General features: G+C 38.3%; 1 protein-coding gene across 1 annotated transcript in view; it reads right to left on the bottom strand.

Annotated features, from left to right (window-relative positions):
- NELL2 (neural EGFL like 2) overlaps positions 1–13893 on the bottom strand; it is a gene marked incomplete at its 5' end in the record, with an annotated part of 130812 nt that overhangs the window by 3361 nt on the left and 113558 nt on the right. The window contains 4 exons of the mRNA XM_026865859.1: positions 127–351; positions 2479–2655; positions 3603–3796; positions 13527–13667. Of these exons, the coding sequence (XP_026721660.1) occupies positions 127–351; positions 2479–2655; positions 3603–3796; positions 13527–13667 (737 nt within the window). The remainder of the gene's footprint in view (positions 1–126; positions 352–2478; positions 2656–3602; positions 3797–13526; positions 13668–13893) is intronic.

Genomic DNA, 13893 nt, shown 5'->3' with positions numbered 1-13893 from the left:
ACTAAACTGAACACTTTTACTGTTTTAGAACAAGTGTAGACACCTACTATCCACTGACTGGAATATTTATGTGCCACACAACAAGCTGGGAAAGAAGCATCTCAGCTTAATTTTTATGCTCTTTACCTTGCACTGGCAGAGGGTGCACTCTGTGCCATGCTTAATCCAAGAAGATCCAGTGAAGCGAACAACATTGGTTTCATCCAAACAGGTTTTAGTGATGTCATTGCGAACAGTGTCTGCTTGGCAAGGGTCAGTGACACAGCGTGGGCAGCACTCGTTTTCGGGAAGGATGCTGAATTCACAATCCACCTCTGGGCATGGCAAGGGCCAGCAGTCAACTTCGCCTTGCTGTTTACAAATATGACAAGAACGACAAGAACAAAAGAAGATTATTAGCTCTTATTTTCTTCCATTACCCATTCTTCTGACTCAGCATTACATTTCTTAGCTGGCTAGTTTTATCCATCTGGTCCTATCCAGATGTCAGGGGAGAGAACACTGATATTCACTGCCTGTGGAAGACACAGCAAGTTGGACTTTTTTTTGCTTGCAATTCGGGAAGTGTATTAGATTTAACTTATTTCAACACATTCTGCATCAAGCTGCAGCTGAAAATTCTCCATAAATGTCATGCAATACAGACTATGGACATATCCTTGTGAGGTCCTACTTCTGCAAGTGACAGAAGCCATAACAGGGTTGTACTGCAAAAAATCTCTGGTTTCACCTAGTTCTTACTTCTATTTGTACTGTTGGTTCACCACAGAAAGCTTCCAGATTAGCTCTGGATGGGCTAAAGTTTCTCTTTGCCACAGTTACAAATGCACTGGCTGCACTAAAGGTATCAAGCTACCAGCGGCCCAATCCAGCAGGGAACACCAGTACACTTTCAGTGAGAGGACCTCCACTCATTCACCCTACATTTAGATGGTACAGTCAGAATACATGAACTTCCAAACTCAATCACACTTTCTGCATCATAGGTTCAGTACAGTCAGGGTATGAAAAGGTTAAAAGAGAGACTTGTCTTGGCCCAGAATATTCTTAGGAGAAGTTACTGTATGCCTGTACACAAATCTAAAGTTGTCTAATTATTTGTGTCAGTTACGAGAAGCTGGGGTCAGCTTCCCTTCAACTCTGGATAAGGCCCAAAGTTTCAGATCTATCGGTCAAAGAAAAGACTTCACGCATGTCTCTTATGGAGCAAGTCCACCTCTGACCTCCAACTTCTTCAGCTCATTTGAGTACAGACTGAGTAGTCTGGATTTAAGGAAGAAAATGAGAATAGCATTTGGCCCTAGAAAAGAAGTTTTTTCACAAATATCTGTATCTAAGGCTTTGAGAATTATTTCAATATCTCCAAAGCAAAAGCTGAAAAAAAATTCCCAAGGATTTTCCACAGCTGAAAATTTACTCCTCTTGTTATAGAAAGTATTGTGAAGTTACTTTTTTACAAAATTCTCATCTGGGTCAATTTTTGCCTTTTTCATTCACATGAGATAATAATAAAAACAATCTAAAAACCAGCCACTGATCCTGATATTTCAATTTATTTTTTGTAGTGATGGACAGTATAAGGAGTAGAAAGTATGCTGTCACCCAGAAAAATCCCTGACAACTGAAAAAAAGCAGGCTTTAGTTACAGAAGTAGCATCTTGAAAAACTGACATCTATTGAGATCCCGAGCTACAGTGGTTTTGGTTTGGTTTGAAGACTTTTAATGAAATACCTGGGAATCTGTTTCACTGGATTTTAGCAGTGGTAACACTGAAAGCACAGTGTCTACAGAAACTGGTTTCTGGCTGTTATTTCATGATACTCTGACAAGGGAAAGCTGCTAGATGGACTAGACTTTACACTTGGAGATAACCTGTGATAAAAGTTAGTTGTTTTTATCTTGGGATTTTTTTCTGTCACAGAAATTTCCTGAGTGGCATTATGCAGAATAGTTTTTTCTCAGACTCTGAAAGACATGCCTAGGAAGAAGGTCACAAGTTTTAACAGATTTTTTTTTTTCAAATCTCATTTCACTATTATGAACAATGCATCGTCTTATGATATTTTCTGTTACTTGAATGTCTGAATGAATAGACAAATTTTAGTCTATCGGCATCTTTGAAATTATCAACTGTGATAACAAATACATATTTAGAATTTCCTTATACAACTTCATCAGTCTTTGAATGCGTAAACACATGAGTGTTACTGTGTAGGTGCCATATCCAAATGACCTCCACTCTTTGCTAAAACTATCTTCATGATTAAATAATTTCTATTATGTCTATTGTGTCAAAATGCATTTTTGACTGGAACTTGACAATACTGACAAATACCCATGAAAAACAGATTTCAATTATATACATACTCCAGGGGAAATTAAATGGATGCTAATGCATGAAAATTAACTATTCATAGATCAGAGTATCTCATATCCTTTTCCCCTCCTGATTCTGCTGCTGTAATCAGAAGCTTTACCAAACAGCGACACTGCTGACAGTTCTGTATCCAGGAGTCACCACTGCTGTAGGAGAGCTCGCCGCTCTGATGTAAACATTGACTGCTGAGCCTTGGGTCACATTCAGGACAGCAAAACAGGTCAACGGTGGGATTTTCACAGTCACAGACCATTCGCCGGCACATCACATATCCACTCTGTTGTTGGAAGACAGGCATAGAGCAATGGCAGAAATGTGACCAAATCCAGCAGTACTTGTACCCAAATTTATTTTTTTGGCATGATTCTAAGCCACTAGCAGCTCACAAGCTTTTCCACTAAACAAAATCTTCTTCAAAATACAATTCAAACAGAGGCAGAAACCATACACACTCAGTAACTACCAGAAAGTTCCCCTGCTGTCTTATATACATCCTTCATACAACCAACCTTCAGACAGCTCTCACCTAAGCTGATGAGACCCAAGGGTGTCTTTTCCCAAGGGTCAATTTTTAATGGATTGCACTAAGTTTATGTCATTCTCATAAGGATGCTAGTCGAGTCTTGCTTTAAACTTCCAGATCAATCCCTCTCTTCTGTAATTGTTCACATAAGGAAGATGATAGGTAATCTGAAATTAAATTCATGCCCATTAAACTTGAGCTGCTGGAGTGCTCAGGACTTTGTCGGTAGTGTCTTGGCCTTCAATCTCCATCAGTATTTAGCTTGGGATCAAGCTTCCCACAGCAACATTTGAGAAAGTTAAGATTAATTACTCTGCAGATACATAACATACTTCTATTTACAGCCATCTGCTAGAGACACTGCTGTCAGTCACCAACCCCAATATCTGTCTAGACAGACAGTTTCTTAGCATGAAAATGCTTTTTACTCCCACCCGGAAAACATAGGTGGTATCTCTGCTAGCAAAACGGTACTATCATCCTTCTCCCAGTATCATATAATAAACATACCACAGAAGTTCTGCTCACGCAAGTTGGAGAGACAAACTCTCCCCCAAAACTCTATAGAATATGTAATTCCATTTTTCTGTAGCACCGCACGCACACCTGAGAAGGCAGCTAAAATGGGAATTTCACTTGAATCACAATGCTCTTCTCTTCATCCCTACCACCGTCTTGCAGAAGCAGCTACTTCTACTGACCTGACACGAGCAGACAGAGCATCTGTCATTCTCCAGCACCCAAATCTGACCGTTGTGCTTGATTTTGTTTTCATGGATACAGTCTCCTGTGCAGTTCTTGCCATGGGGACATCGACAGTCATACCCACCATCCAAGTTAAAGCAAACAGTGTCATTGGCACAGCTATGCCTTCCAGTTCCACATTCATCAATGTCTGCAAAAACATGCCATGTAATGCTCTTAGACCACATTCAATTAACAAAAATGTTCTTGTGGCAGTCAATATAAATGATTCTTGGCCATTACAGCCTTCAGCTGAAAATTAATTTGCAGAACAGGGAGAAATACAACTTCCAAGTTCACAAAAAATATTTTTCAAGTCACATCAACTTTTAAAACGTTATTTTGAGTTTTCTTGTACATCTTTCTAAATGAATGCTTCTATGTAATTAGAATGAAGAAATCACAGGAAACATAAGAACAAAGATAATTCTCAACTCTCTAAAGAGCATGAGTTTGTGGCAGCCATTCATGAGACATATTCAGTGAAACAAGAAAAGTTGCAGAATCTTGTTTTGAAAATGCTTGCTGTCTCTTAAATGTGCTCATTTGAGTTCACTTGCTGAGAAGTTAATGTGAAAGGTAACATCTGACCTGTAAACTCATTTAAGCAAGCACACCATGCTTTAAGTTGCATCATTTACTAGTGTGCAAACTAGAATATTTTAGTTATACAAGTTGCAGTGACAACCATAGCCCTTGTGTCTAGCACAGAAAATAAAGAAAAATTATTAACGTCTACAGTGAATAAAGGTAAATGACTTCATAACAATCATACCTCAAACAATCAAGGGTATCTTTAAAGGTCTGCTTCACCAAGGTACACACAATTATTTTGCAAGGGCAAACTAGGAGCACACACTGCCTTCTACTTGAATAGCCTTTATTTAGCTTTTTCAGCTGTCCACATGGAGGAAAGTTATCTGGGAAAAAAAGCTTTGAAAGGGCATGAAGTAAACAGCAATATGAGGTAAAATGTGGAAGACACTAGAAGAGTGAAGACTAGTTCTATGGTGATTGTAAATATCTATACACTGAGTTCAGCTCTAAATACAATTTCATAATTGTCTGGCCCAAGCTCTTAATTAGAGTTCATTAAAATGTAGTGTTGTGATATTTGACTGTCCAACAGATCAGTGTAAGACAAAATAGGCAATATGGTCATGCATGTATCTTTCACCATCAGCATAAAAATTTAATAAAACACTCAGCTTTGGGTTCAATAAGGGAAACTAAACCTCAAGCACATTTAGTTTAAAGCAAAATAACTCAATTATCATTTCAATTCCAAGTGTGGCTGCCATTCAAAAAAAGTAAACTAGTTGCTAACATGAATATGAATTGGGATGAAAACCAGCAGGGAAATTAATTGAATTCCATTGTATAAAGCAGCATTGTGGATTTCCTTCAAATACTGTACACAACAACAGTGGCACCATCTCAAAAAAAAAAAAAAAAAGGAGTATGGGAAGGATAAGGAAAATGTCATTTAAGAAGAACTGAAAAGAAATGGATTGCTCATCTCTAAAAGAACATCAGCAAGAAGGGATATAACAAAAAAATAGAATACTCCAGAGGAGACATGTTGAGAGCTTTTGTTGCCTAACACACAAGATGGGACAGTCAATGAAACTGAAAGACAACAAATTTAAGCCTGACAAAAGGAAAATAGCTTCTTCAACAATGCATAAACAAACTATGACACTCACTTCCACAGAATGTTAAGAGGGGGAAAAAAAAATGCACAGCCGGAAGTGTATAAGGCTAGCAAGAATATTCAATTTGCAATGTTAACGGATTTTGGAAGAGAGATTACATTTCATGCATAGTGTCTATGGTGCCTTTATTTATATATCAGATAATCCAGAACAGGTGAATCATCTCCATGTCTTCTACCTCAATATCTTCTGAAGCATCTGAAATCAGGCACTGTTGCAATGGGGGCAGAAGATAACTGGGATCATGAACCTAATTCAGTGTGGCTGTTCTCATGGACCTGAACAGCTGTAACGTCACAGGCACATCAGACAGGGAAACCCACCTGATGGGAAGGATACATAATTAGCAGAGCAGACAGCCCTGCAGAGGCTGTCCAGTTTCTAGCCTTGAAGGTTTTTAGATGAGTAGGTATTAGGAATGGTTTGAGGAATGCTGGTCTGGGCAGAGCAGAGGGATGTAAGAACTGCTCTCTATTTTCTCTTAAATCCATAATGAAAGTAATAAAATCTGGCAATTTAAAATTAAGATCTCCATATACTCAGTCTAACCAGTTTGAAGTTATGCAATAAAGAGAACAAAATCAAATTCTGTTTAAATATAATTATTCAGATTAACAGCAGGATTCTTTTTATCATTGAAGTAATTTTTAATAAATTATCTCTACCACTTGGGTTCATTTGTTTAAAACATTCTTTCAGAGAGCTAGTGTCATAAATGAATAATATCACTTCTCAACAACCTGACCATTTAACTGAAAGCAGCCATATTTAATGAGATACTTGGACAAAGCTCAGCTGTCATGCACGTAAGAATAGGTTCCTTTAAACAAATGGCAATCCTATAAACATTGTCTGCCTTTGGCACTTATGCACAAGTGTTATTTCACAATTTTCCCACAAGAAAAAGGCTTCTGTGGTTTGTTTTTCAACATGGAAACAGTGCACCATTACTGAAAATAAGTGAGGTTTCATCATTGACTCTGGTATTGAGCTGAGCTTATCCAACATTGAGAACTTATGAAAAATCCCAACCTTGTTTTTTTCAGTTGTTTCATTCCATTCATGCAAATAAATGTTCTGGATAGGGCAATTTAAATTATCACTGGTCAAAGCATGAAATTCCCATCTACATTATACATCCACATCCAACTTCAGGCATTATCTGCAAAGAACTTGCACACAAATCATCCATAGCAAGCAATACTTTGTTCGGCTTTTTTACTTTGGATTTGTAATGGATGGTGAATTATGTTACTGACATTTTGGTTACAGCCATAACCAGCTCTCCATTTCTATAACCATATGTAGAGGGTACACTGGCCCCTGCATCATTTGTGTCTGAAAAAGGGAGAAGATTACAGGTTGCATATTTCCAGTATATCCAGTCATAGAGGCATGTTATTATCGCTCTCATATTGGTGTTTTGAAAACAGACAACAAATAAGTCACTTTAGGCTATTTACAACACACTGCTTAGGAATCAAGCAGCATGAATGTTATAACATTCAAACATTAAGTCTCAAAAGACTTGGAGGTTTGCCTCAGAAAAAAACAGAAACAAAATGTAACTACTTATCTAGTTCTAAATTGAGGATCTGTTCTTATTTATCTAACACACACTAGTAATTACAGCAACTTTGGTATGTCACACTTTTAAGGATTTTCCTTTTCTTATCATCACCCCTGGGTACAACTTAATGTGCAAGGACAGCGGTTGAAGAAGCAGTGATACATGTTACAGAAAGCTAGGAGTTAATTGTATCACAAGAAATTTCATGTCTACACAGGAAAAATACTGGACTAAAGTCATACAAAATGGTGACTGTACCTGGAATGACTAAACTTAATTTATAATATTTGAGACACTGCAAAGGCAGAAAACTCCATAAAAATGGGAATTTCAATTACTCCACCAGGTTGTGACCAAGGCTGTATTTAACAGATTTACTGACTGTTCTTGCAACAGATAGTGAAAGAATCCCAACGAGACAAAGCATCATTTGACTTGGCCCTGAGCAGTGCGCAGGCTGGGATTCAACATGTGTCAACTGACTAAGTACTCTGTATTGGTGACCATCAGTAATCACAACGTATGAGAGTTTAATATCCTTAAAGGAATTTAAAAGGCTGCAAAAAATCTCTGTGGTAGTGCTTAGTTTCAAAGAGGGAATAATGTTAAAATGAAGTTTTAAAGATGAATTAAACCTAGCAACCAAAAGGATAAAACGTCTTCACATAGAAAGAAGATTGTTTAAAGATACTATATTATAGATTCAGAATAAATGTACACTATGCTAATTAAAAAGACTTTAAAGGGAGGATACATTTCATATGCTGTACTACTTTCATTGAAAAACTGCATGAGCTCCCTTGCATGATACATGCTCTTAAAGCAACTATGTGCCGTGAAATAAAAGAGGTCATTGACTCACAGATTAAGAGCAGGTTAATTAGTAAGTAATAAAAGGCAGCAACAAATGGTCAGGTTGTCACAATGAAGACTTGTCACAGGGAAGTCCTCAAGAATCTGTGCCAGAATGTGTGCTGCCCAATATACTTAGTCACCTGGGGGAATGGATGAACAGTGAGATCAAAAAGACTGTTGAAAGAAGTATTAAAACCCAAAAATTGACAGTGAAATATAGACTTGTTTCATGCTATTGACTGAGTAAACAATAATATGTCAGATGAGATTCAATTGTAAGGTGCATGGGGAAATACGCATTCAAAAATCGAATCAGTCTTTTAGATCTATTCTGGAAAGAGATCTTGGAGCTACTGTGGATAGCTCTAAAAAAATGACAGGTCAATAATATTTTGGACAAAAACCCACAAATACAATATTGATAATGACAGATGAGAAAGCTCCTATAAACTCACAAGGAACATGAACAAGGCACAGTTAGAAGAAAACACCCATGTACACCTTGTTAGGAAATGACAAAGGGCTCAGAGACCATTCTGATATAGCTGATGGCAAGCTGCAACTTTCCCTCCTCTGATGACTATCCAGACTTAAAGCAGGACATTCAGATAATGCCCCAAAGGTCTTCCTCAGACATGATTTCCAACCAAAATCATTCTGATACCAGTTAAGAGTGTCATCTACATAAAGAAAAGATGAATATTTGTATCGCTGAGAAATACACTGCTGAAGAGATGGGTTGGGAGGGTGGACAGTTCCTTTGCTCCGAAGCAACTGAAGTTTCTCAGTTACCTTAGCTCTGAGGAGTAGCATTAGCTCAGCAAGGTGACAGCATCAGGACACCTGAGTACTTTTGCTTAAGGCAAAAAAAGAAGGATAGCATTGATAGGGAGCCCAAGCTCTTCTGAGCAGAGTCTGGTTTCTGTTCTTCTTTGTCCTAAGGAAATCTATTGGCTGATGTAATCATTCTTCAAAGAGCAAGTGAATTGTGAATAATTTATTCGTGACTTCATGCAAGCCAGCTGTGCTTTAGCAGATGTGGAAGATGAAGAGCTTAGACTTCAGATGCCGGCAAACCAGCTTCACAAAAAAGTTGTTTCCTGATACAGTAAATGTGTTCAAATCACTGTCTTATAAAGTGTAGCAGTTGAGTTTCTGTTTTAGTTGTCCTTTTATAAAAGATGAGAAACTCTGCCAATTTGTACTCTGCCCACACTCCATAATATTTAAATACTAAAGTGTCTCCATATCTGCCTTCTGTTTGGTGATGCTTAAGTTGGGTTCCCAAACTCAATAATGAAGCCTTAATGACTATATCTCTGTTTGGAATGGATGGAAAAAAAGTCACTTTATTTGTTGACCTTTTATGATGATGAATAAAAGCAAAAGGATTTTGATGGAGCTTTGTGAGTGCTAGTAAGATTTCCTGCTGGAGAAGTGATTCTTTATTTCCTGTCTCCTTAAGTGCTATCAATAACAAAGCTTCTGTTAAACATTACCAGCACTGTAGAAAGATCTAAGTGTAGGACTCCAAACTGACAGCAGTTCTTCAACTACGAGAAATTTCATGTACTGGTTAAAATACAGGATGTACTGTGAGATAAATTCAGACAACCTGACAGCCAGCAATTCCTCTGCCTTCCAGACCCAGAGACATGGATGCTGAAGTGACCATTTTGGACGTTGTTCATTCATTAGGGCTGTGGAGGCTTGTAATATTCCTCCATCCCTCATTATCTTGGATTGTGGAAAATACTGTTCAAGTAGAAACCCAGCACTCTGTGTTGTCAGGCAGCCTGCTCTATCACACAGAGAGGGAAGCAATTCTACTTCTTGGAAGCAGGATGTCAGAAGAAAAATACAAGACATTTCAAAACATAAATCCTAAACTGTGAGTCCACATACAGATAAATCTTCCCAACCAAAAAAGATCCTGTTTGAAATGGGCATTCCAGACTGATGCTTACCAATCCTTCCATTTGCATGTCTCATTTAAAGAATATGGTACCTGCTGAGAGTGAAGGTATGTTGAGCTCATACTCTTATCAACAACAGCTGGTACCTGACAGATAGATACTCTTGGTAAGTCCTAAAGGAGCATATTAATTAGGTGAGCTATTCTTTGGACGTGGAGGTATGCAAAATGTCTAACAACTGATGAGGTATAACCTGCACTATTCTGGTACAGACCAATACAGCCTCTCTCTTCAACTGATTTTGGAAGCTTTTAAACGAAGCTTTTAAACATTGTAGGGGACAAATTCAAAGGAATCAGGATCTTACACAGAACTGCAGACCAGGTATTAACTGGGTCTGAATATTCTTATTTTAAAATTTTACCCTCAGAGGTTCCAGTTTTCTAACACAATGAAGCTTGAGACTGCGAAATCTGCTATCTTAGCCTATCTCTCTTTTATGAAATGGTACATGAGAGACAACCTTCAGAGAACCAATAAGACTGTGTAAAGAAACGATAAAGAAAAGCTGTAGGGGAACAAAGAGGAAGGTACCAGGTAATACACCATGCTGAATGATGTATTTACATATATATAAAATGTAAGACTTCCCAAATCCATGCAGTTCTCAAAGACTAAGGAGCTGGTCTTTCACTACTTTTCTGGAAATATGATGATGCATATAATAATACTATTTCCAAGGGAAAAGCAGCAAGTGCTGGTAAAAGGTTGAAGCCCTACAGCTGCATTTCTCATCATTATTCTCGGTTAATTGTTACAGAGGCCACAGGTCTACCCAGCAGTATAATGTGCAGCAAAACTAATAGCAAAAGAATCTCTAGATCTTCTATTGCTTGTAGGTACAATAATATGGGATTACGAATTTCTGTGTTCAAATACATTAGTCAAAATACTCAATATTCTCTGTCATGCCGAAGAAGCAGCAGTAACTAAGGTCAATATATGTGTAGAAGAGGCAATTCGGCAACTATTCTTTTATTACCAAGCACTGACAAAGTCTAAAGATACCAAGGAGTCCATCTCTAGCTAGGAATACTTAGTACAACATCGTAATGGGACCATTTTCTGCAAAAGGGGTAGATTCAGATTTGGTATTCTGTTAAAATAAGGTTTTTAAGGAAATGCTCCTGCGCCTCTGTGATCTTAACAGAGGTGTCTCCACCTGAATTTTTAGAATTGAAGGCTTTGCTGAAGAAAACAAGGAACTGACTAACACCGATCACGGAAGTGCTCTCTGTCGTACTATCAGCACGTGTCCAGGGGACACAGACCCAGATTTGAGGCAGACCATATATAACTGTCAAGAAAGAAAAGATTTAACCCACAATTCCTTGGATTTTAAAGGTTTTCTCCACTGAAAGAGGGAACTTTCTTGAAAGCAACTAAAACTTACAAAAGATGAGCCAAAGACAAGCCTAGTGTGCTCTCTCTATAAAACACTACTTTGAAGTAGTCCTCTTAGAAAGCAAAATGGACAAGCCCTTGAAGAACGTTTCCTTATTCTCATGAGGTTTAAATTCTTTGTTCCACTAAGACCTAAGTCAGGGCCAGTTTCTCTTCTGTGCAATTCTTCACTGTTCCTTCTACAGCTCTGCAAGCTGTAGCACTTGCACAAGCCAGAAAGCTTCAGAGCACGCTGGTCCTGAATACAGCAAGAAGCTCATACAGATGAAGGGAAGAAGTGAAGAACTAAGATTTGAAATCTGAGATTAGTATAGCCTGGAAGCTGCTTCCCCATTACAGTGAGTATCTAAAAGACTATCCACCAACAGCTCAATATAATTACATCCAACTAAGGGATACTGAAGAAGTGGCAAAAGAAATAAATTTTCTTACGTCTTTAAAACCAGTAGGTGAATCACTCACAGTGGAAAGATATGACAGCAGAGAAGCCAATTGCTTTTGTGCTACTGGAAGTTCAACTTTCCATACTGCAATGGATTTTAGGCTGTTTCTTCATACCTTTTTGGGTTTTATTTTCTGCCTGAGACACAATGTCACAGGCTTTAATCCAATAAAAAATGATGTAGTAAGACTAATAAAATATCTGACCTTCCTCACCATCTCAATTTGCTATGCATTCCAAAATTTGGAGCTGCAATCAATCAAACTGAAAATGTTCCCCTGTTAGTGACTAGGGTTATCAGCAATGAAGATAAAGTTTCCTGGCATCTGTGATTTAATTCTAATTACTTGTTATCCTCTGTGTGTGTTTAATAAAGAGCTGCCGGTGCTTTGTGGAAAAGGTCAAAACATTCTAATAATTGCCACTTCTGCATACATGTAGCAATCCTCATATTTCTTCTTCCTTTGCTTTTCACTTGCTTAGAAATTACTGCCTAATTGTTGCTTGTTTGCACACATCTTAACAGCGTCACTTTGTATCACCTCTATCTCTTGAGATACCATGTGGCAAACCACTATCTTCAACCCACGAGACAAATGTTATACTGACATTGAAGATAAAACTTGGGATATTGAGAGTATTTCCATAAATGCCTGTCTAAAGTATTACCTGTGCTGAAAGTGACAGAAGGACAGCATTATAATCAGAGATCACAACTTCTTCTTTGCACCTTCTTGTCCTAACACCTGGCCAGCTAACACTGACATTTAGTTAGTTCTTGACAAAGAAAGCTTGACTTATGAAAGCAGTGGCTGACTCAAAATGCTCATTCCTCCTGGGAATACAGGCTTTCAGCTGTGGTGAAAATGTGTTGAACTAAAGTATTGATGATGGGGATACCGAAAAGGTCATTCTTGTTCCTGGAGAACTGTCTGTGTGTCTGCCTTAGTGAAATTAATTCAATTGCTTCCCTTTGGGACCAATGCAGCCCACCAGTGTGAGTTTAAACAGCAAGGTAGGAAAGCTTACACTGTCTGAGCACTGAATATTTCAGCACTCAGAGACAGAAGGGAGAAAGACTCCTAATTTTGCCCTGAGTAGTTCATGGTGAAACAGACTGGTTTGTTCTCTTATTTAAGAGCAACAGCATGCAATATCTTAAGAGCTGAATAACATTCCATACTAAGAGGTCTGCATCTGAAAATAACTGTGCTCTTACTAACCTGCTGCTCCCTCTAACATAATTCATAAACAAAGAAAAGCTTCCCATCTCCTTGTCCACTCTGTCACTCTTTTGTCCCCTGCACCTTTCCCCAGCCCTAAACTCACTGAGCTTCCTAGTTTGTAAGGTTGTTCTTCAAACTGAAACTTTCTACAATCAGTTAGCCTATGCACAGGAGAAGCACCACAGTATTAACCCAGCTGTGGGTAAGGGTGTCAGGGTCTCATAATCATTCTTTGCAATGGGAAATATTTTAATCACAGAATATTTCAGTGTACGAGAAATTAAGTGGAGGAACTGAGGTCTGGATTGAGGCCCATTTCTACATATAAAGAATCTGACATACAAACAGGTTACTGTGGAGTGACAGATTACAGTGCATCCTATCAGCCCACAGGAAATCACTTATGCAAGGGCCATGAAAAGAAACAGATAGAGGGGCAGAGAAACTGCACTTTAAGCACCATGCCTGACTTCACATATTGTCTTAGCAAATCATAGAAATGGCCACTAATGCTCCATCCATACGTTAGGAATACCCACACTTTATTTTGCCTTTTGTTTACAATTGCTTTTGGTCAAAGTTTAACTTTCATTGATACAGTGTCCAAGACAATACTTGACCAGTACAGTCAGAGATACTAGACATTATTGCAATGCGAGTCATAACACTACCCCACCTTTTTTAGATACTGACCTTCGCAGGATTCTCCACTTGGTGAAAACATCCCATTGTCATGGTAGCCATCTCTGCATTCACAGTGGTACCAACCAGGCAGGTTAATGCAATTAGCACGGCTGTCGCACTGAACAAAGCCATCTGAGCATTCATCAATGTCTGTTTAGTGAGAACAACAAAAAAGAAGGAGAAAGTTCACACAGAGGAAACTGATATATTAATCTGATGGAAAAACAGTGTCTCTGGTATTCCTGAGTTGGGCAGAAGTATTTTTGTTACTGACACTGGAATTTCCAGAATCATTTGCAGTAAGGTTTTGAAGCATTTCCATAGAAGGACTTGGCTAACAGTGTTGGCCCTGCCAATAGTAGAAGCTATGCTGATC

This window comes from Athene cunicularia (genome assembly GCF_003259725.1).
Source record: "Athene cunicularia isolate RWA chromosome 1 unlocalized genomic scaffold, athCun1 chr1_part2, whole genome shotgun sequence".
Lineage (NCBI taxonomy): Eukaryota > Metazoa > Chordata > Aves > Strigiformes > Strigidae > Athene > Athene cunicularia.
The sequence above is the reverse complement of the archived record's forward strand: the minus strand, read 5'-3'. Positions and strand labels throughout refer to the sequence as shown.